Source organism: Microcaecilia unicolor, chromosome 8, assembly GCF_901765095.1.
Source record: "Microcaecilia unicolor chromosome 8, aMicUni1.1, whole genome shotgun sequence".
In the NCBI taxonomy this organism is placed as follows: domain Eukaryota; kingdom Metazoa; phylum Chordata; class Amphibia; order Gymnophiona; family Siphonopidae; genus Microcaecilia; species Microcaecilia unicolor.
The window spans coordinates 58,174,269-58,198,237 of record NC_044038.1 but is presented as its reverse complement, the minus strand read 5'-3'; the positions used below and the strand labels follow the sequence as shown (position 1 = coordinate 58,198,237).

Here is a 23,969-nt window from a genome sequence, read left to right as displayed (position 1 = left end):
TGGATTAGGAACTGGTTGACGGACAGACGCCAGAGGGTGGTGGTGAATGGAGTTCGCTCGGAGGAAGGAAAGGTGAGTAGTGGAGTGCCTCAGGGATCGGTGCTGGGGCCGATTCTGTTCAATATATTTGTGAGTGACATTGCCGAAGGGTTACAAGGTAAAGTTTGCCTTTTTGCGGATGATACCAAGATTTCCAACAGAGTGGACACCCCGGAGGGTGTGGAAAACATGAAAAAAGATCTGAAGACGCTAGAAGAATGGTCTAACGTTTGGCAATTAAAATTCAATGCGAAGAAATGCAAAGTGATGCACTTAGGGAGTAGAAATCCAAGGGAGACGTATGTGTTAGGCGGGGAGAGTCTGATAGGCACGGACGGGGAGAGGGATCTTGGGGTGATAGTATCTGAGGACCTGAAGGCGACGAAACAGTGCGACAAGGCGGTGGCAGTAGCTAGAAGATTGCTAGGCTGTATAGAGAGAGGAGTGACCAGCAGAAGAAAGGAGGTTTTAATGCCCCTGTATAAGACGTTGGTGAGGCCCCACCTGGAGTATTGTGTTCAGTTTTGGAGGCCGTATCTTGCGAAGGATGTTAAAAAAATGGAAGTGGTGCAAAGAAAAGCATCGAGGATGGTATGGGATTTACGTTCCAAGACGTATGAAGAGAGGCTTGCTGACCTGAACATGTACACCCTGGAGGAAAGGAGGAACAGGGGTGATATGATACAGACGTTCAAATATTTGAAAGGTATTAATCCGCAAACGAATCTTTTCCGGAGATGGGAAGGCGGTAGAACGAGAGGACATGAAATGAGACTGAAGGGGGGCAGACTCAGGAAAGATGTCAGGAAGTATTTCTTTACGGAGAGGGTGGTGGACGCTTGGAATGCCCTCCCACGGGAGGTGGTGGAGATGAAAACGGTAACGGAGTTCAAACATGCATGGGATATGCATAGAGGAATCCTGTGCAGAAGGAATGGATCCTCAGAAGCTTAGCTGAAATTGGGTGGCGGAGCAGTTGGGGGGAAGAGGGGGTGGTGGTTGGGAGGCAAGGATAGGGGAGGGCAGACTTATATGGTCTGTAACAGAGCCGGTGATGGGAGGCGGGACTGGTGGTTGGGAGGCGGGAAATACTGCTGGGCAGACTTATATGGTCTGTGCCCTGAAAAGGACAGGTACAAATTCAAGGTAAGGTATACACATATGAGTTTGTCATGGGCAGACTGGATGGACCATGCAGGTCTTTTTCTGTCGTCATCTACTATGTTACTATGTTACACACCCTAAAGGCCCCAGACGGAACCCGGAAGCATAAACCATCAGAAATATTGCAACTCTTTCAGAATTACTTTACTGGGGTATTTGGGGCGAAGACAGAATCCGTAGGCCCAGTGACTAAAGTCTACTTAGAGGACTCAGGGTTGCCAAAACTGACAAGGGAAATGAGCGAACAGCTTAGCATACCACTAAATGCGCAAGAAGTGCAGCACGTAATCAAATCACTGTCAGGGGGTACAAGCCCAGGGGCAGATGGCTTTTCCAAGGAATATTATAAAATGCTGAGACATTGGGTGAGCGTACCACTTGTAAAATATTTTAAGGAGGCAGTAGAGTGGGAAAGTTTGCTGGCCAGAGCGAATGAAGCTCTCATAACTTTAATACCCAAACCTGGTAAAGCACTGGACACGCCGGGGGTGTACCGGCCAATCTCCTTACTTAATGTAGACCTAAAAATACTGGCCAGACTGTTAGCAGACAGACTCGCAAAGTATCTCCCACTGTTGATAGATGACCACCAGGTGGGATTTGTAAGAGGAAGACATCCAGGGCTCAATGTCCGCCGCACGTTACTGGTCCTAGCACATAACCAGGCAGGTGAAGACCCACTACTTGTGGTGAGCTTAGATGCAGAAAAAGCGTACGATAGAGTATGGTGGGGCTACCTGTTTGAGGTGTTGAAATATGTGGGATTGGAGGACTGGTATTACAAAGCGGTATCCTCACTTTATGCAGGGCCGACTGCCCGTATAGTGGTAAATAACGTCCCCGGCGTTTTCAGTGCAGAGGGGCACGAGACAGGGGTGCCCGCTGCCCTCCCTACTTTTCCTACTATACCTAGAACCCTTCCTACGCACGGTGAATAGGAACCCAGAGATTACAGGAGTTGACATACCACAGTTGCCAACTAAAATACTGGCCTTTGCAGATGATATACTGCTTACCCTAACAAACCCAAAAAGCTCATTGCAAGGCCTTCTGGAAGCAGTAGACGAGTTTGGCTATCATTCAGGTTTCCAACTAAATACACAAAAATCAGTAGCCATGCCAACCAACCTTATAATAAAAACTCAATGGGTGGGACACTTCCCCCTACAGTGGGGTGGGGACAAGATTAAATACTTGGGAATATACATACAAGCGCAGCTAAATCAAACCCATAAAGTCAATTTGGAACCATTGTGGGAGACCACAAAGACAGCGCTGTTGATGTGGCAAAAGCTGCCTTTATCGCTGTGGGGAAGCATGGCAATATATAACATGATCATAGTACCAAAGTGGGCGTATGTGGTTCGTGCTGTCCCTATTTATCACCCACAAAGATGAAATAGACCTCCGCCGCATACTTAAACAATTTGTATGGAATGGAAGGCGGGCCCGAGTATCATTATCACAAACGTACTTACCCAGAGATAAAGGGGGATTGGGGGCCCTGAAAATCAAATGGATATCAGTAGCGGGATGCATGCGCCATATATCTGACTGGTTTAGGGGGACTTCACATTTCTCCTACCCGGGGGCCGAGTGCACAATGCTGGGAACCACACATTTTAGCTGTTGGCTACATTCGGGGCCAGGGAAGGTGAAAACCCCAAAGCACACAAAATTCTTATTTGCGCCCATAAGGAAAGCATGGAAGTGGGTTTGTAAAAGGTGTAAGCTCAACCCTAATGTAACACCACTCCTGCCCATTGGAGGTAATGTAGACTTCCTGGCGGGCAACCTTTCACGTACATTTACTAAATGGAGAGCAGCGGGTACTATATTTCTCTTCCAAATTCTGCAGGAGAATGGAACCTTACAGACCAGAGAGACACTGCAGAGGCACCAGGGGTTCGAGAAAGGAGACTTCTTAGCATATAATCAATTACAACATTATATGAGGTCATTAGCAAGTTCTGCCCTTGATTCAAAGGTGCGAGACCAAGTAATAGAATTGTTTGATCTGGAGCAGGGGTGTGCTGGTAAATTTTTAACAACGGGCTCTCTCTCCGGACATAGCCGGCCCTGAAATTTGGGGGGGGGGGGGGAATACATGCCTCTCTCTCCCCTCCCTTGTGTGGGCACACTAGGCATACTTTTGCGAGCCCCACCAGCCAATAAATGGACTGCCACCATTCTCTGCTGCTTGTTTCTGGCTCTGAGCAGCATGATGGAACCTTCTTGCGCTTGCATGAAAAGTCCCAGCCTGATGCTCAGAGTCAGAAACAAGGAGTAGGGAGCAGCAGCAGTCTAATTACTTGGCTGGTGGGGCCAGCATCACAGCCAGCAAAGTAAAAGAGAATTCAGGAGGGGGCCCAAGCCTACATTTTGGGAGTCAGTTGTTAGAATAGCCATGGGGAGGCCTACTTTAACAACCAGCTCCCAAAATTCTTAAAAACTTAATAAACGGCTCTCGCGAGCCCGTGAGAGCCCCCTCCAGCACACCACTGATCTGGAGGCACAGGGAACAGTACCACTAAAATATTATCATACACAGATAAGAGAAGCAATGCCAACTGTACAATATCAAAAATTGGCACAGGAATGGTCAAAAGAGTTGGGGTTCCGCATCAAGGGGGCCAGTTTGCAAACCTGATGTGCTGTAAAGCATTTAGGAGCGTGGACACATGGGAAACGCAATATAAATTTCTTATGCGACTATATATCTCGCCTCATAGGGCGGTTCGGGCCACCCTGCGGCCAAAGGACGATTGTCCGAGGTGTACGGGAGGAGGAGCCCATCTGGGCCACATGTTCTGGCATTGTCCACCTATATTAGCCTTCTGGTCACAGTTATGTGCACAAGCCTCAAAGATGTGGGCCACAACTTGGAAACGACACCCGGGCTTGCTTTTTGACATATATACAACTCGAGGGCCTACAAAGGTGGGCCTCAAAGGATTTATACGGCGAACTGTGATGATGGGGAAAAAGACAATACTTAAACTTTGGCTACAAGAGGAGAGACCCTCGGTGCAGCTCTGGCGTGCCTATATGATCTCACTCAGCGCACTAGAATGGAAGGATATACCTGATCTAGCAACCCCAAGGGGAGATAAATTTTTACAAAGCTGGCTACCATTTCTGGACATGTTAACGCCTCTAGCGCGTAGTAGGGTTATGAATGGTTAGGTATGATAAGATGGAACCACCTGGTGAAGAAGGGCAGGAGGGAGGGAGAGGGGTGGGGAAAGGGGGGAGGAGAGGGAGGGGGGAAATGGGAGAAAATGAAAATGATTGATGATAGGTAAAGCGAGATTTTATGTACAGTTGAGCTTACCTGACATTTGAACTATGTAAACCTGTTAAGTGGTGTGGTTGTGTTTTGAAGTTATCATCAATAAAAATTTATATTAAAAAAAACAAGTGTGATATCTTTCAAGGCTGCTTCTCTGTGAGGTTCAAAGGGAGCCTTTCCAACTAAGGAGGACAAAATTTAGATCCCATGGAGGCACCATTGTCCTCCGAAGGGGAGGGGGGAGGTGGTGGCCTCAGATGCTTTACGCATCTTAAAAACTGACCAATGTCTGGGTAAGCTGCCAAAGGACAACCCTACACCAGCCCTTGTGTAACTAGTCCCCCCCACCAGACAGGGTTATTTCCCAGAGATGTGGTCTCAGGACAGCAATGTTATAGTCGTGGCTGCTGTCAGAAAACACACTCAGGATTAGGGGACTAGTGCAGGATACTATCCTCGTCTTCCGCCCTCAAAGGACGGAAGAGGAATTAAAACTAAAGTTCAGGATTTTTCTGATAAAGGAGAACAAACTTAGTTTCCCATGTTGTTTTAAACAGTTTTAATTTAATAACTTAAGCATTTAAAACGAACATAAACTCAACTCTCTTGTACAGTTAATCAAACTTTGCTTGAAACTCTATAACCAAACATATAATACTTTTTTTTATTATTAAAATAACTTTTTTATCTTCCTACAGATAAATCAAACATCTACTTGTATTCAGCGCACTGTCAGATAAGTGTCTCTTTCTTTAACCTTTTCCTTGGGAGATGTAAATGTTATTGTGTATCATTCACGTGAGTATAGTTTGACAAGAATTTGATTTTTTGCTTTTGCTTTTCTCTCTTTTCAGGTTTTCAGCCAATTTTCTTTGCCATGGACTTTGGGTAAGTATCTTTTTTTTATTTTCTTTCAAGTATTTTTGTGTATATTTCTTTCCTATTATGTTTCTTGTTCAGTGTATATAGTTACTTAGCTGTAGAAATTTTCTTTCTTTCTCTTCCCGGCCTTGCTTGCGTTGGCGCTCGTGAGTTGTCCGGTTTTCTTCACTTTTTCTATGGTCTTCCTCCTTCACCTCTCTCTTAATTAAAATAATTGGAAGGAAAACCTTACTCTTCCTACTTTCTTCTTTTAATAATCTTTAACAAGGAGTGCTATCAACAGCGGAACTGTGGGCTCTATTTAAGTAAAATCAAAATAAATAAATGGCCCTTACTTTCCAGCGCCTATGCTATTGATTTCTCTTCCCTACTCTTAATCAGTGCGTTTGGTCTCTCTCAGTGGTGCAGCACAGTTTCAACATTCCACCAGCAGCATAGCTCTGAACATTCCTCTCACTGTTCTCACCTTACATACACAGTTTTTTTAAAAATTCTTTTCCCCTTACAATGTATAATTTCCCCCAAAAATGTATTAAACCTACTCAGCCCCCCTACTTAACCTCTCTCACATTCATTAAATTTTCACTAAGCTCTTACACATACCTTTTACACACTAACCCCACCAAACACATAAATTGCAGCAAAAACACTTCCCTCTTAAAACAGACACTTCTCCTAGTTTTCTCCCCACCTTCAATTATCCCAACTACCTTTAAAATAATTTTTCCTTTCTTTTTCCACACAAATTACTCCTCTCTCACTCACACACAACCAATGCAGCGCTTCCTCTCCCTCTGAGACCCAAACTCACTCTCTCTCAACTGCCAGCTGCTGTTACCAAGCCAACAGAAGCTCAGGTCTCAGCAAATTCTAAGGACCTATGCTGCTGGCCACAATGGAACTCTGGGACTCAGGTAATTTTATTTATTTTATTAACCTCTCGGGTTACATTTGTAATATGCAATGACTGCGGTGTGCACTTGTACAGAAGCCAGGGTCAAGCTCTTTGTCTAGGCCATCCTGGAGAATATCCAAAATATTTGGCTAAGATGATTACAATAGAATAACATGACAGTCCCATCACCATACCTCAAAAACCTGCCAGAGTTGACTTCTTTCTAGACCTTTATAGATTTGCTATTACACAATTGAAATATCCTCACTTCCTCAACTTAGCCCTCTCAAGATGCATGCTGACTCCTGATGTGTCACTGCTACTGATGAAGGCCACTGCTGTTGAACTGTCTAATAAAATCCAAACCACCTTGTTTTGCACTAGTGGGAATGCGTGAAGCACTAGATGAATGGCTCTTTCCTCCTCTTCTGATCACCCTTGTGTCACCTTGTTCGCTCCCCCAGCCAACTTGTCGACTCCTTCCGCTGCTATATTGGGGTTACACTTGATACCCATCTTTCTTTTAAATAGCATATTTCCGCTGTTGTTAAATCTTCCTTCTATGTTTTAAGACCTATGACCCTTAACGAACAACAACCCACCATGTAATGGAGAGGACAGAATGGAGAGGGATCACAATCAGTACCACAGGATGGAATTCAAAGGAAGGGGGAGAGGATGCGGCAGAGGGAGAACTTGAAACACAGGATACCAATGCCACAAATCATACAGGAAGTCAACATTCCAGTAGTTAATCTTTCAAATAAAGAGTTATCAGAAACGGAAGTCTCCATACTCTGAAGAGGTTTAAAATTTGTACCTACCAGTATTATGATCCACTACAGACAAGGATTGATCTCTAAGTTTGAAAGGAAGCTTAAAATCATGCATTTCTTTTTGAAAATAGGAACAACAAATATGGTAAAATGTCAGTCCAAATGGATTCCACCAGACTCACCAAAAACATTGGTCAACTGGGCCTCGCAACGGCAAGGACAACACAGATTAACCTGAAACTATATACAATCTGAATGTGAGTGTAGCTAGGAACTGAATAAAACAGGCTTAAGAGGGTGGAGTTGGATTCTGGACCCCAAACAGATTCAGCAACACTGACTGCCCAAACCCACTGTTGCATCGGGTATCCTGCTCAAGGCAGCAGTGAGATGTGGATGTGTGGACAGAAGACTATGCAAATTTCTTCAATGGAGGCTGACCTCGTGGGCTACCAAACCAGCCATGGCTCTGACATTATAAGCCGTGACGTGACCCTCCAAGGCCAGCCCCGCCTGGGCATGTGAAGGAAATGCAATCTGCTAGCCAAATTGAAATGGTGCGTTTCACGATGGCGACCCTCATCCTGTTGGGATCACAAGAAAAGAAAAAGCTAGGCGGATTGTCTGTGTGACCTTGCTCACTTCATGTAGTAGGCTAACGCTCTCTTGCAATCCAAGGTGTGCAAGTTGTTTTCACCAGGAAGGGCATGAGGTTGGGGAAGAATGTTGGCATGACAATCGGACTGGTTCAGATGGAACTCTGACATCACCATCGGCAGGAACTTAGGGTGTGTGCGGAGGACTAATCTGTAGTGATGAAACGTAGTACAAGGTGCATCCACTACAAAGGTCTGAAGCTCACTAACCCTATGAGCTGAAGTAACAGCCACCAAAGAAAATGAACTTCCAGGTCAAGTACTTCAGATGGCAGGAATTTAGTGGCTGAAAAACAGTTTTCATCAGCTGGGTGAGAACGACGTTGAGATCCAATGACACTGGTGGACAGGGGGCTTTGTCAAAAGCAAATCTCTCATGAAGCCTGGAACAGAACTGAGGGACCTTGTGGTTGATCTGAGTGGCAAAAAGATCCACTGAGGGGGTGCCCCAAGCTTGGAAGACCTTTCCAGCTATGCCCATATTTAGAGACCACATCAGCCTGTATTTGTTCACACCGGAGCCTGCAAAGGCCTCTCCGGTACTATGTAAGCCACATTGAGCCTGCAAATAGATGGGAAAATGTGGGATACAAATGTAACAAATAAATAAATAAATTTCCCTACTCAGCCTGTCGGCCAGGGTATTGTTTGTGCCCGCCAGATAAGTGGCTCAAAGGAACATGCTGTGTTGGCAAGTCCATTGCCACACCTGGATGGCCTCCTGACACAGAGGGCGTGACGTGGTGCCCCCTTGCTTGTTGGTGTAATACACTGCAACCTGATCGTCTATTTGAATGAGAACAACTTGATGAGATAACCAATCTCTGAAAGCCTTGAGCGCTCCAGATCGCCTGAGGTTCCATGAGATTGATCTGAAGATTCGCTTCCTGGGAGGACCAAGCACCTTGAGTGTGAAGCCCATCTACATGAGCTCCCCATCCCAGGAGAGATGCATCCCATACTGGGAGTCAATCTTCTTGGGCATGACCGGGACCGACAGAGGGGACTCCCAGTTCCTGATGAGGACATCAAGTATCTTGTGGAGAGGTGCAGTCACAGCCTCCTTAGGAGATGTGTTGTCCAGGACCTCGAGCATCTTGGCCCTGGGCTCATCCTCCACTTCTAAAGGAAATGGAATGGCATCAGTCATTTCTTTTACAAAAGATAGAAATGTTAGGCTTTCCGGGGGAGACTGTTTCCTTTCAGGTGGAGGAGAGGGTTCAGAGGGAATCCCATAAGACTCGTCTCACGAAAAGTATCTGGGGACATCTTCTGAATCCCATAAGCGCTCTTCCTCGATGTTGGACAGTATCTCCTTACGGGATTGCAGATACTGAACCTGCCTCGATGCTGAGGAATCATGTCCTTGAGAGTGGCATCAAGAAGTCTACTCCTGCCTTGACTTGGGCGAAGCTTCCTCCACTGAAGTCAAGGGAGTGCTGACGGGTGGCCATTGACACTAATACTGGGACCGCAACGGAAGGTAAGGTAGGTGCAAGCACCCCCGATACTGATGCATACCGTTGCATAAGGCCATCCAGCAGCTCTGGGAGCAAGGCCCAGATGCGCTCAGAGGGCAGACACCGGGAAAAGCTGGGGTGCCGGTTGAGGCGCAGGTTGCAGAACCGCTGGGGTTGACGCAAGAGCAGGATCTCGGCTGCTTGGAGAAAGGCGCATCAGTACCTCCTGTATGGAGGGGGAATGATCCTCCTGGTGCCAACGGTTCTCGGGTGCCAAATCATTCGATGCCCCGAAGCTGCCGGCACCATGAGTTGAGTGTGACAGATGATAATGTTTCTTGGCCTTCACTCGAAGCATGTCACCAAGGCTCCTTGGTGCCAACGAGGACAACATCGAATCCTCACATTGCCTCGAGGTCGGGTCCAACGATGGGACGGTCCCGGTGGGCCTGCACTGCAGGAGGCCTCAAGACAGGTGGAGACCCACTTGACGCCTCACTGCGCCCAGTGTTTAAGGGTTTTGAAGCAGTCATACTTACCAACGCTCCCGGTGCGATACTCAACATCGATTCAGACGCCTCCAACCTTGATGTGATGTTGAGGGACCGGACTTGGCTCCAAAACACCTTTCTAGTTGAGTCTCTCGGGAAACATGGGTCTTCTTCTTCATGCGAAGACAGAGAATACAGTTACCAGGCCTATGGTTGGGCCCAAGCCACTGCAGACACCAGGAACTGGTGCCTTTTCCCGAGATAGTCCGATTGCCACTGGGAATCTTCGTGGACATGGACGGGAAAACTGTGCTGGCTAAATCAAATGACTCGATGGTGCCTGAAAAAAGGGCAAGGGATGGAGAAAAACAAAGTAAGAGTCCCGAATGAAGTCAGGGCCTACAAATGGCCCAATGACGACAAAAAAACCCAAAAACAACAACAAAAAACCCCTTTAAAACCAGGCAAAATGATTTTAAAGAAATTAAATGAAGGGTAAAAAGGGGCCCTATAAAAGGAGCCAGAAAGAAAACAATTAAAACACAGCCATATGGCACAAAATAGCTCAGACCAGACGAGTGAGGAAAGGACAAAACAGCAGCACCTTCTCCTCATGCGGAAAAAAAGAGAATTGAGGAGACAGCATTCGCGCAGCGTGCGGGAAGGTACTCGCGCTTGTGCTTCACAAAGCTCTCTTTTTAGCTTTGGCAAAATTCCGGACTGGGCTATGCAGAACGGCGTCACCCACTTGTGAGAAGGTAGAAGACTGCTTGTCCTCAGAGAATTAATGTTACTAAGGTGGAGAGCAGAGGCTCTTTCAGTAGGCAAGTGCCAGCAAATATATAAGAAGGAAACATCAAGATATTAACCTTGTAGCTGACACTTATCTACACAGATAACACATTAGCAACTCCAGTGTCAGAAATTCTATGTATAAAAAGAATGCCAAGATTTCATTTCCTCTCTTGCCTTGATTTTCTTTCTTTCTGCCTCTTCTTCCCTACCACCACCATTCCTCCCTTCCTTTCCCTGTTCTCTTTCAGGTCTGCTTGTTTTTCTTTTCCTCCCTCCTTTGCACAGGGCTATGGGCTTTCTTCAGTGTTGCTGTGAAGTACTCCCAACCCAACCTGCTTATAGGCTGTGGCTCCTTCCTCAAGTCGTAAAGAATGCAAAGGATGTCCTAGGTTATCACAACATCAGTCATGAAAAGGTAACGTACAGGTGAAAGCAATGTGGATTTGAATTACCCCTATGTTTCATTTCAGTGATATATAAACTAGCTGCTCATACAGGCATTTAAGAATTCTCTTATAACTCTCTCAAAATGGCTTTGTGTCCACAACCAAATACTACATTCAAGAAAGACTGTCAGAAAGTTGATGTTTAAAGCTATTCCTACCAATATTCAGCTGGTGGTGTTCAGTATTTTTTTTTTTTAAACACTGACAGTCGCTGGCTAAATTAGCCCAGGATATTCAGTGCCGGGCCATATCCGGACACTGGCACTGAATATCCGGTGCTAAGTGAAACTGAAAAGGCTGCTGAAACTTTTATACGGGTTCTGGCCCATATTCAGTACTAAATTCTCCTGTTTAGTTATGTGGTACCAACACTGCAATATTGCCAGCAGCTGTATAACTGCTGCTTCCTCCCTAACTCCGCTCTCATAAAACCTCTGTGTGGACTGGCTGAAAAATTATCATTTTTTGTGTCAATATTCAACAGCACTGCCCAGTTAAATACCACTGAATATCAGTGGTTGGGACACAGAGCGTTCTTTAAATGGCCAGGAGGGTTTCGGCGGGATGTCATCAGAGTCAAGAAGTATATATGTAGTTTATAAAAAACTCACCTACCGCAGCTGTGTACATTTACTTCTGCTCCTGAGCAGGTGTTAATGTACACAGCTGCATTTTAGCAGGTTTGGTGCCTATGTGTCTTTAGGCAACAGCAGAAGAGAGGATCAGAGTACACATAACAAAAGAAATACAAAAAAACACCAAGGGTCATTCCAGCATGGGATAGTCAAGTGTCCTTTATTGACAGAATCGACACGGGCCTTTTTTTGGCATCAAGCGCCTGTGTCAGGGGTCTAGAACATAAATACACAAAAACCACTGGTTCATCACAATGCAACAATATAAACAAATTTAAAAATTCTAAGTACAGGGATCACGTGACGCCATTACTGCAGGAAGCCATTAACGAGAGCTGCTCCAGCCACCCCCTTTGATTTTCCCAATTTATTTGTAGTAAATTGAACCTCTAGAACTCCCTTTTAGCAGCTCAAATGGAAGGTGAGAAATACCTGCATCACACATACCTGCTTGATGTCTGGAGATGGCGGCATGATCACAGAATAAGGAGAGAGCCCGCAGTAAAGCGGCAAAGGACAAAACATTAGCACCTCCGAGCCCGGCTGGGCCCACAGTGTCTTCCAGCATGGGTCACAGAAATAACAAGAAAAATTACCTCAGTACTGGCGGAGTTGTTGGACAGACTCCTGAGCTCAACTGACTCCAAATTGGAACATATACCAACTCAACTGGAGAAGCTGACCAGATATTGTATGGGATTTCAAACTCAAACGGGCGAGGTGGAAGACCGGGTCACCTCAGTGGCGACCTCCCAGGACCTGCTTCAGAAATAAGTGACCGCTCTGGAAAGTAAGGTGAAGGACTTTTGAGAAATGTTCAAGGTGAAACAACCTTCATCTGATGGGTCTCCCTGAAACTATAGCAGATAAGGAACTTATTGGCTTTTTGGAATTGTGGCTGTCCAGAGAACTTCATCTCCCAGAGTGCTATGGTTCCTTAAGAGTGGAGCGTGCTCACAGAGTGGGGCCTAACAAACTTACATCTACCAGGTCCCAAGTGGTCATTTTGAAGGTACTGAACTTCGCCCACAAACATGCCATTATGCAGATGGTGCCATCTGGCAGAACACTGATCCATGATAACAAGTACATTTTATGTTTCCAAGATTACTCTCCTGGAGTTGCAGCACAGCGTAAGGCCTTTGCCCCTATTTGTTCCAAATTGTTTCTCTCAAGGTCCACTTTGCAGTCACGTTATCTCGCCACATTGTGGGTCATTTATAATGGGGCTACACAGTGTGCTTGACTGTGGAGGAGGCTCGCGAATATCTGACCCAGATTGAGGGATCAGAGGCAGCGTCTACATCCTCATCAACCTGAATAATGTGGTGGTGTCTACTCACTCTTTGTTCAACTTTGCACCATTTTAACTGGTACAGTGGTGGAAATAAGTATTTGATCCCTTGCTGATTTTGTAAGTTTGCCCACTGACAAAGACATGAGCAGCCCATAATTGAAGGGTAGGTTATTGGTAACAGTGAGAGATAGCACATCACAAATTAAATCCGGAAAATCACATTGTGGAAAGTATATGAATTTATTTGCATTCTGCAGAGGGAAATAAGTATTTGATCCCCCACCAACCAGTAAGAGATCTGGCCCCTACAGACCAGGTAGATGCTCCAAATCAACTCGTTACCTGCATGACAGACAGCTGTCGGCAATGGTCACCTGTATGAAAGACACCTGTCCACAGACTCAGTGAATCAGTCAGACTCTAACCTCTACAAAATGGCCAAGAGCAAGGAGCTGTCTAAGGATGTCAGGGACAAGATCATACACCTGCACAAGGCTGGAATGGGCTACAAAACCATCAGTAAGACGCTGGGCGAGAAGGAGACAACTGTTGGTGCCATAGTAAGAAAATGGAAGAAGTACAAAATGACTGTCAATCGACAAAGATCTGGGGCTCCACGCAAAATCTCACCTCGTGGGGTATCCTTGATCATGAGGAAGGTTAGAAATCAGCCTACAACTACAAGGGGGGAACTTGTCAATGATCTCAAGGCAGCTGGGACCACTGTCACCACGAAAACCATTGGTAACACATTACGACATAACGGATTGCAATCCTGCAGTGCCCGCAAGGTCCCCCTGCTCCGGAAGGCACATGTGACGGCCCGTCTGAAGTTTGCCAGTGAACACCTGGATGATGCCGAGAGTGATTGGGAGAAGGTGCTGTGGTCAGATGAGACAAAAATTGAGCTCTTTGGCATGAACTCAACTCGCCGTGTTTGGAGGAAGAGAAATGCTGCCTATGACCCAAAGAACACCGTCCCCACTGTCAAGCATGGAGGTGGAAATGTTATGTTTTGGGGGTGTTTCTCTGCTAAGGGCACAGGACTACTTCACCGCATCAATGGGAAAATGGATGGGGCCATGTACCGTACAATTCTGAGTGACAACCTCCTTCCCTCCGCCAGGGCCTTAAAAATGGGTCGTGGTTGGGTCTTCCAGCACGACAATGACCCAAAACATACAGCCAAGGCAACAAAGGAGTGGCTCAGGAAGAAGCACATTAGGGTCATGGAGTGGCCTAGCCAGTCACCAGACCTTAATCCCATTGAAAACTTATGGAGGGAGCTGAAGCTGCGAGTTGCCAAGCGACAGCCCAGAACTCTTAATGATTTAGAGATGATCTGCAAAGAGGAGTGGACCAAAATTCCTCCTGACATGTGTGCAAACCTCATCATCAACTACAGAAGACGTCTGACCGCTGTGCTTGCCAACAAGGGTTTTGCCACCAAGTATTAGGTCTTGTTTGCCAGAGGGATTAAATACTTATTTCCCTCTGCAGAATGCAAATAAATTCATATACTTTCCACAATGTGATTTTCCGGATTTAATTTGTGATGTGCTATCTCTCACTGTTACCAATAACCTACCCTTCAATTATGGGCTGCTCATGTCTTTGTCAGTGGGCAAACTTACAAAATCAGCAAGGGATCAAATACTTATTTCCACCACTGTATGTAGCTGTTGATGGCTAAGTTTGGAATGTAGATATAACACTTTTTTTTTTTTTTTTTGGAGAGCGGTTTTACTTTGATATGACCACCTGTGTTTGTGAGCAGAAATGGCCCTTTTCAATCTTTGTAGTTGGGCTGCTTGACTTGGGGGATGTGCTGCTGACTGACTTATCACCGGTTGTTGCTGGACTTTTTTCAGTGGACAGCATGGTCAATCCCTGGGCTTAGAGGATGGCTTATGATTCTATCCTTGGCAGCTTTTCCTTTAAGAGATACTGAGAAGTGCTTTTCTTTGGGAATTTTGGATGCCCTATTGCCTAAGTACAGTGGTTATTGGCAACAGCTCTTTGCTTGTCTAGTCACTAAACAGAATGATGACATACTGTATTTATATAGCCTGGTTGGGGGGGGGGGGGGGGGGTACTTGGCAGGTAGTTCGACTACTTAAAAAGTACACCCTGCCTCCCTTTTTTTAAGGTGCTGTATAGTAGAGAGGTTTGATTACTTTTTTTCTGCTTGGTCCTCAACAAAGAGGGAACAATAATGAGGGGGGATGTTTTATGTGATGGTTCCTAAGCTGGGAACTCAGGATTTTGGGTTGGTGGGAGGGCTGGGGACCTGGGACATGGGAAGGATAAGACATTTGGACTTGTGGACTGGACTCACTTCGTCATGTAACTGTTTTTAGTTAAGGGGAGATAATTGGTGGATGAGTGGAATTTTATTGGGAGTATGTGTTTGTTAGCGTGGTCTCTCCTTGGGGGGGGGGGGGGGGGGGTCACTGGCTGGGACAATCCTCCTGGGACATGGACACTGGATTTGTTTATACAAACACTTTCTCTGATACAACAGAACAGTGAAAATAGTATCGTGGAATGTGGGGGGATCAATCTGCCCATTAAATGGACAAATATTTTACATTTACAGCGCCATAAAATCGATATTGATCTTTTACAAGAGATACATCTCATGCCCTAGAACAGCCTAAACTCAAAACTTGGTGGGTGGGAGACTGTGTGGCAGCTGTGGTCCAGGGGAAGAAAGGAGGAGCGGCTATTTTATTTTGGAAAGGGGTTGCAGAGTAAATTTGGCCTATCTCCATCAACCTTTCTTAGTGAGGCAGGAGCAAGCCATCAGAAACTTATTATCTGTAACCTTTATCCCCCCAATCATTATAACTGCAAGTTTTACTACAAAGTGACTAATCTTCTTTTACCTCATCATAATATACCTTTAGTAGTGGGCGGTGACTTTAACGCAGTCTGGGACCTAACTTGACAAATACCTTCCTGCGGCTTCCACCATTTATCATAATAGTAAGGGATTGCCCAACATAGGTCAGATATTGGATTTAATAGATGTCTGGCTGGTGCTCCATCCTCAAGAGAGGGGATTATACTCATCTGTCTTGAACGCATTTCATACAGGGCTGTATAAATTACATATTGATTTCTAGGTGGCTATTTAGGACAGTAGTCAAAGCAGAAACTGGGCCATATGTTATTTCTGATCACGCATGAGTGTGGATGGAATGGACTACAGGGCCCACTGGTAATCAGGGTAGGCGTTGGATATTTCCTTTAGACTTGTATAAAGACCCTGTTTTTTTTATAATCAGCTTCTACATTGTTGGAAGGAGTATAAGTCCTCAATGTGGACCATGCAACTGATCCTGTAGTGTACTAGGAGGAGATGAAGGCTGTATCATGGAGGGAAATTCTTAGTTACTCTTATTTTGTTAAGAGTGATCGAGATCGGAAGATTTTGCAGCTGGGTTACCAACTCTAGATAGTGCGTCAGCACTTTGGTCACACCCATGCGGAAGTGCATAAACAACGAGTGTTGGACCTTCAAGTGGTGTTGAATACACTTCTACACTAATGAGCTCCTAAGTCCCAGGCATGTTATACTGCCATGGCAATAAGATGGGTTGGCTATTATATTGCTTACTTATGGTTAAAGGGGGTCGTCATAAGATTCTGACTCTGCGTGATGATAGGGGTGCTAGTGTTAATATGGATGAAGCTATCTGCCACATTTTACATGCTTACTATCGACGGCTCTATGATGACCCACCAGATGAAGAACTTACAAAGAGCTTGTACTTAGACAACTTAGACCTTGCCTTCTCTTTGTCAGACAGATAGGGACTTTCTAAACTTGCCCATAAACATTGATGAAGTAATGCTGGCTATTGGACAAAGTTCTCTGCTGAAGACCCCCGGTACAGATGGCTTTCGTGCAGAGTTTTACAAATTCATGGGTGATGAAATGATACCACCACTCACCAACCTATTTAATGCAATAGTAGACGCTGTATCTTACATAAGAATATAAGCGTTGCCATACTGGAACAAACTGAAGGTCCGTCAAGCCCAGCATCCTGTTTCCAACAGTGGCCAATCCAGGTTTCAAGTACCTGACAAGATCCCAAAACCGTACATTTTATGCTGCTTATCCTAGAAATAAGCAGTGGATTTTCCCCAAGTCCATCTTAATAACGGCTTATGGACTTTTCTTTTAGGAAGTTATCCAAACCTTTTTTAAACCCCGCTAAGTTAACTGTTTTTACCACATTCTCTGGCAAAGAATTCCAGAGTTTAATTACACATTGAGTGATCTTTTCCCCATCGCTCAATATCGCACAAATTATCATGCTTCCTAAACCTGGGAGAGATCCTGCTGCTCCAGATTCCTATCGCTCTATCTCGCTCTTGAATTATGAGGCAAAATCGAGACTCAGAAAAATTTTGACCACATTAAAATATCATAAGCAGAGAGACCTATAATCGTTGTATATCAGTTTCACCACAGAGAAGGCTTTTGACTGAGTCAACTGGAATTTTCTCTTTGCCTCTTTAGACAAATATTGTTTTACAGGACACTTCTCGTCGGTCAAAGCGCTATAATCAGCACCCCGCGCTAAGATGTTGGTCATTGGTATGGAATCCTCAGACTTTCTAATTTTGCTTGGGAAGAGACAGGGTTGCCCTTTTTCACCACTACTTTTTGTATTGACATTGGACCCTCTTCTCTAAGACATCATGACCAACACTACTATTCAGGGAGTGTCAATAGGCCCTCACAGGGTTAAGGTGGCGGCATTCTCAGATGACCTTTTAGTACACCTTCCAAACCTGTGGGAATCACTCCCAGCGTTACTAGGAACATTTTGGGAATACAGGGATTATGCTGGATTTCGTTTAAATCTCGCCAATTCAGAAGCTTTGTCATCTGTCCAGTTACAAATAACTTGGGGCTCTAGCTTTCTCTTATGTTGGGTAGACTGGTCTTTTAAATATCTGGGCATTCACTTGGCTATAGATGTCTTGTTATTATACCATCTCAATGTTTTGGTTCTTGTGGAGGCCACTAGGCGACAACTAGAAAGATGGAAGGATCTTCCTTTGACGTTACTTGGAAGGGTGAGCTTGGTGAAAATGGTGATTTTCCGAGATGGCTTTATGTTTTACAAACCTTGCCACTGATTTTTATTTACAGAAGGACCTCAAAGATGCCTATCGTTTACCGAAGATTCAATTATCCTTTTTGTTGGGGGGGGGGGGGGGGGGGCTGGGGTCAAGGGGGAATAGGACTTCCCAATCTGAAATTATATATTGTAAGCTCTGTGGAGCAGGGACTGTCTCTTCATGTTCAAGTGTACAGCGCTGCGTACATCTAGTAGCGCTATAGAAATGGTAAGTAGTAGTGGTATACAACCAGGCGTGTTTGCTGCATCACTTAGGGGACTGGCTTCATCACACTCAAGATACGCACACCACTGAAGTTGGAAAACACTTTTTATGCCACACACAATTTTTATTCTCTGCTACACCACAAAACTAACCAGCTACCCTGCCATTTTAAAGGGAGCATCTTGCTTCACCCACTGAGGGAAGTGTGGAGTGCACTTGTTAGACATCTAAGGAGAACCCGCTAATCACTGATCTGCTCTCCATTAGATGTAATGTAGACTTCGAGCCAGGATTAGATAATCCAATTTTTATTCTGTGGGAACAGAAACGTATATTTTTCTTGGAGCACCTGTTAAATGGGGAGGGTGATTTAATTCCATTTGAAGAGCTGCAGACATGAGTGGAGGTTACTTGGGGGAATCTGTTTGCTTATTCTCAAATGAAACATTATATTGCCTCCCTGGATAACGATCTATTAGGCCAGCACATGGGTGACCGGGTCCGTGGTTTTCTTCAAGAGACATTGGACGATGAAGTCACGGTTTCGGGGCTTCATAAATCCCTTACCAAGAGTAACCCCAAAAAGATTTCGCTGTATTGAAACATAGATGGGAAACTGATTTGGGAGCCCCTTTAGTGGATGGGATGTTTTGTCCAACCTAAAAAGCATTCCAGCTCTCACAACAGATGCAAGACTGAGAGAATGCTATTATTGGGTAGTCCATAGGGCCTATATGGCTCAACTACAGCTATCCCATATGGGCGGCATTCAAGATCCTCTGTGCTCTAAATGTGGTCAATCTTCCAACTCTTTTACCACTCTTTTTTTGGAACTGTTCTAGAATGCAAACTTTTTGGGCATCGATCAGGTGGTTTACGAGTTTGATGTTTGGGGGATGGAGTGCACAGTACAATGGCACAATTCTTACTTGATAAGCTGAGAGCCTTTTGCGGCTTTCACAAAAGTAATGTGTTGCAAATTATGTTTGGTAGCATGTAAATGCATCTTACAATATTGAACGTCACCTAAGCCACCGGCTTATTAGCACTGGAGGAACACCTCTTGGTGACTTGGGAGGATAGGGAAGCACAGGGATCCCCTAAAGGTAAGAAACATTTCATCTTGATTTGGAACCCATATTTAAAGATTTTGGGTCCCTGGGGCCTAATACATTATGATTGATAATCATGATGTCCACATTTGCTTCTGTAGCCCAGTCTACTTTACTGCAAAGTGGGGGGTACTTCATGACTGTACTTTTTAGAGTATGTCTTGAAGGGTCGTAAGAATCCATGCCCTTCGAGAATTTTTTTCACAATTCGGGGGGCGTTGTAGGGGACAGGGGATCAGGAGGGGCTGTTTGGTATGGTTTATGAAAACAATATGTTCTTTCTTGATTTGTTTAATATGATGCCGTTCAATAAAAACCGTTTATAAATAAAAGTTCTAAGTACAATATAAATTTTAAAAAGTTGAAAGAAAAGATTAATCCTTAATATAAAAACAAGTAAAACTCAAAAGGACACATGCAAAGTAAATGGGAACATAATGTGCATAAATTACTAAAATATGGTATTTGATCAATCAGTGATGTGACATAGTGCAAAGGTGATGATATAACAAATTGCATAAAACACTTCTAAATTACTTAATAACCATACATCTTGCCCGTAGGAATCGGTCTATTTGAAATAGTTAGCTAAAAGCCCATATGATCGGCAACCCTTAAAAACAGAACATAAAAGATATATAAAAAAAAATACAATAAAAGTTGATAAACCAAGATGCGATTGGTTAGCATTGAGGCGTGAAAAGATTTTCTGCCAAAAGAATCTAATGTTCTCACTTCTCTGCCTGGAGGAGAAGCACATGAGATCTGGCACTGCGAATGCACTGTAAAACGGATTCCACCACTAGGGAATGATTGGTAGTTGTGTTCTCTCAAACCCTGCACATTTCTTGATGCCAAAACACGGCCAGTCAGTTCTATCAATAAAGGACTCTTGACTATCCCATACTTTAATGGTCCTTGGTGCTTCTTTTTAATTTCTATGTGCCTTTAGGCAACAGGCTTAAAATAGGTACCCATTTGGCCTCTCGGTGACCTGTTATATAAAATTATCCTCCATATGCCAATTCATCTTGTATACAGCAATTTCGATTTACAGTATGACAGGGTTTTTTTTTTTTGCCATTTATGGATGTAGGACTGTAACTGTTTCACACAGTGATACTTTCATATAATAAAAAGGCACAACTATACATATTAACTTATAGAGGAAGAAGTTGAGGTAGCAGTGTAGCTAGCACTCCCCTTTCCTCCAGGAGGAGGAGGAGGAGGTTGCTTCTGATATGCCTAAGTGCCCTACTAGATTGAAACAAAGCAGTCAAAAGGTCAGTTATGAACACTGAAGGTCTGCACAATTCACCACCCCAACAATTCCTTCTGCCAACTCCTGCAAACACCTGTGCAATCATCTGCTACAGCCCGCTTGATACCTTTTTGATATTGGTGAGAATACTATGCCCCTCCACATAAGCATCTCCTGCAGTGATGGTCTCGTCGCCTGTCAGCATTTTAAATGTGGTGGTCTTTCCAGCCCCATTGAAGCCAAGAAGTCCAAAACACTCTCCTTTGTTCACAGCTAGCGAGATCCTATCCACGGCTAGCAGAGACTCGCGGCTGTTGAACATCTGAAGAAGACAAACAAGTTCTTTTACATAGGTACATAGAATATGACAGCATTTGCCGAGGGCAACAGATTCTCTAACTCAAGTACCAAAGAATCTCATTATACTGCTTTGTATCAGGAATGTGAAACTGAAATCCTGAAGGACTACAAACTAATCTGTTTGGTGTTAAGAAGATCCTCATAAATATGCATGAAATATATTTACATGTATGGACACCATTACATGCAAATGAATCTCATACATACTTGTTAGTATGAAAACCACACTGGTTTGTGGCCCCTGCTCTTCAGTAACAGCAATACTCCTTCCTAATGATGAACAAGTTGTGAACCTTTTGCCTTTTGGAATAGCATCACCCACAGGAGGTTATACAGTAGACCTAAGCGGATTGGAGTCAGCAAGGGGAAATTATTTATTTAGAATGTATATCCCACTTTTAACAAGGTGGGTTACAGATACATATACATAATCAATATGCATATACAGTCAATAACAGGCCCGATACAATTATATCTCAGTAATTCCATCTGTCCAGACAGGCCTATGCCAAACAGTAAGCATTTAAAATTATCAGTACTTCCCCAACATGAAAATGCACAAAATTAGATCTTACCTGCTAATTTTCTTACCTTTGACTCCCTCCAGACCATTCCAAACATGTTATGTGCTCTCCTGTCCACAGATAGCGACTGCGAACCAATGATATCACCTCATCAGTATCCCATGCAGCCTTTAACCAGTCAGTATTTTAACAGCAAAGAAAAAAAAATATAAACATAATTCCCACAGAATCAGACAACAAAGAATTGAAATTTAAGAATTATGTCATCTTCTTGAGCCAGCTGAGAGATATATCTTCCACACTTGCTGGTCCTGTTTTTCATCAACTACTTCTGACCAGCTGATATCCAGCTCAGTGAGGTCCTTTTCAATTGTTTTGACAGAACATCTGTCTTGGGCTTCCTGGACCTCTTTTCCCTTCTGGTTTCCAGTTCTTGGCTTCCCTTTAGATGCACTGTACATCCATTCTTTGTAGGTGCCCAAACCATCTAAGACACTGATGTTGTAGTATCTAACGTGACTAGATTTAAGAATAACATTCCAATTATGTATATTTTACTGCAGACTACAGAAGACCGAGATTATGTGGCTAGCACCCGTAGAGTCACCAAGGATATTTTTCAATGCCTAGCTTTCTTACAATAATTCTGGGTGAGTTCTCGACTGGACTGGAGGGACTAAAGGAAAGAAAATTAGAAGGTGAGATCTAATTTCTAGGCTCTCATTATCCCTCTAGACCAATCCAGAAGCAGTACCCACTGATATGCTAGCCCCAAAGGCCACATCCTGACAAGATTATACATCCAACCTGCAAACCTCAGATAATGCTGGTGATCTACCTGAATGAGAATATGCAGATAGGCCTCTGTCAAGGTCAGTGATGTGGGAAACTCCCTTTGATGGACAACCACCAGCCACCACCATGCTGTCTTGTGTATCCTCAAGTGACTGCTCCATCAGAAGCCTAGACCACATAGCCCTCACTGCTGCCTGCAGCAGGCCACCTCAAAAGCCTGTTCACCAGTGCCTCCATTTAATGGTCTTATGAGGATGGAATCATTGTTTTCTTGGGTACTGTGGACACCAATGCACAAGAAATACAGGACCTCCTTTTCTTTCACAAGAATCAGATACAACCTAGTCACTGAACTGGTGACTTTGAGCCCCCCCATATGGGTGTCCCACTCCACTGCTATCATTTCCTTAATTGCCCTATGAATAAGAAAAGCTCTGGATGGTTTCTTAATCCCTTCCAAAATCCTCAATACTTAGAGAACCTGAGTGATTAATGAGAACTCATCTCTAAGACAAATTTGTACAACTAATGTTCTCACCTGCAGGCACATCCTCTTCCTTTAGCAACTCTTCCTGGAAGACATTCGGGTCCCAGAGGGCGCCTAGATCCACCCATGAGGTTGATTCCTTCCCAATCATCATACAATGAAAATCAAGGATTCTTAGCCCCTGATGGGCCATTCTTAGTGTGAGAAGTGCATTTGCAGTTCCTGTCACTAGGTCCTTTCAGACATAAAAAGTCCAGTGTCATGAGCCCCCTAAGAAGCTTCAATGGAAGGGGAAAAGAAGGAGGACTCAGACCAGCCAGGATTGGCACCCCCAGGCTATATGGAGCAGTCCAGCCAGTCCAAACCTCCAAATCCTTTTGTCTCTCTCTCTCTCGTTGAAAGCCAAAGAGGAGAGATCCAATTACCAACAAACTAACTCTCCCAGACAAGGCCTACCAGAGCATATCCCAGACTGCACAGGATGCCTCACCTACCATCTGCTGGGGACTGAGAAATACTGACTTGTTACAGGCTGCAAAGGATGCTTCTATGAGGACATCATTGATTCTCAGACTTCATCTGTTGGCAAAAGAGCATACACCCACAAATCTGGACTGGTATAGGGGGATAATGAGGCAATGACCAATAAAGAAATATTATGAAAGCTTGGGGTGTCTTAATGGGAGCATTACATGTAAGACAGAGGAAGTAACTCTTATACACTATTCTAAATACATAAGCCTGTTGGTGGCATACCAAGACCTGTCCTGGGCCTCACAACTGAGGAAGAGTTTACAGCAACTGAAGAAAGTCCAGATGAAGGCACAAAGAGAGGCCTAGATAATATATTCAAGGAAAAGTGGCTAAAGAAGCAAGTTTGCTTAATCTGGAAGACTTCAAATAGAACCAAACTGTAACTAGGCCAGACCCATCTTTTTAGGACAATACTGTCATGGTTGGCTGAATGTTTTCTGCATCTCTACACTGTATACCAGCAAGGACACACTGGCATTCCTGAGAACATTTGCACTTCATCTTTGGGGGTGAAGTTGGTAACAAGACAAGTATAAGATAAGGCTTGTGGGCCCCTTGGTCGGTGCCAGAACTAACAGGGAGTGCGTCTGAATCAATTATGGACATCATTGTTCTCCAGGCCTGCATTTTGTCTGCTGGATGGAAAGAATGCATGATCTGATAGGGCCAAAACAGTCACCTGAGGACAATGAACAGAAGTC

General features: G+C 44.4%; 1 protein-coding gene across 3 annotated transcripts in view; it reads right to left on the bottom strand.

The window, feature by feature from the left end:
- The window catches only part of ABCA3 (ATP binding cassette subfamily A member 3), a 338,890-nt gene that overhangs the window by 41,341 nt on the left and 273,580 nt on the right, over positions 1-23,969 (bottom strand). For all 3 annotated transcript variants that reach the window (XM_030211949.1, XM_030211951.1, XM_030211950.1), the window contains exon 26: positions 20,696-20,890. In XM_030211949.1, coding sequence (XP_030067809.1) covers positions 20,696-20,890 — 195 coding nt within the window. The remainder of the gene's footprint in view (positions 1-20,695; positions 20,891-23,969) is intronic.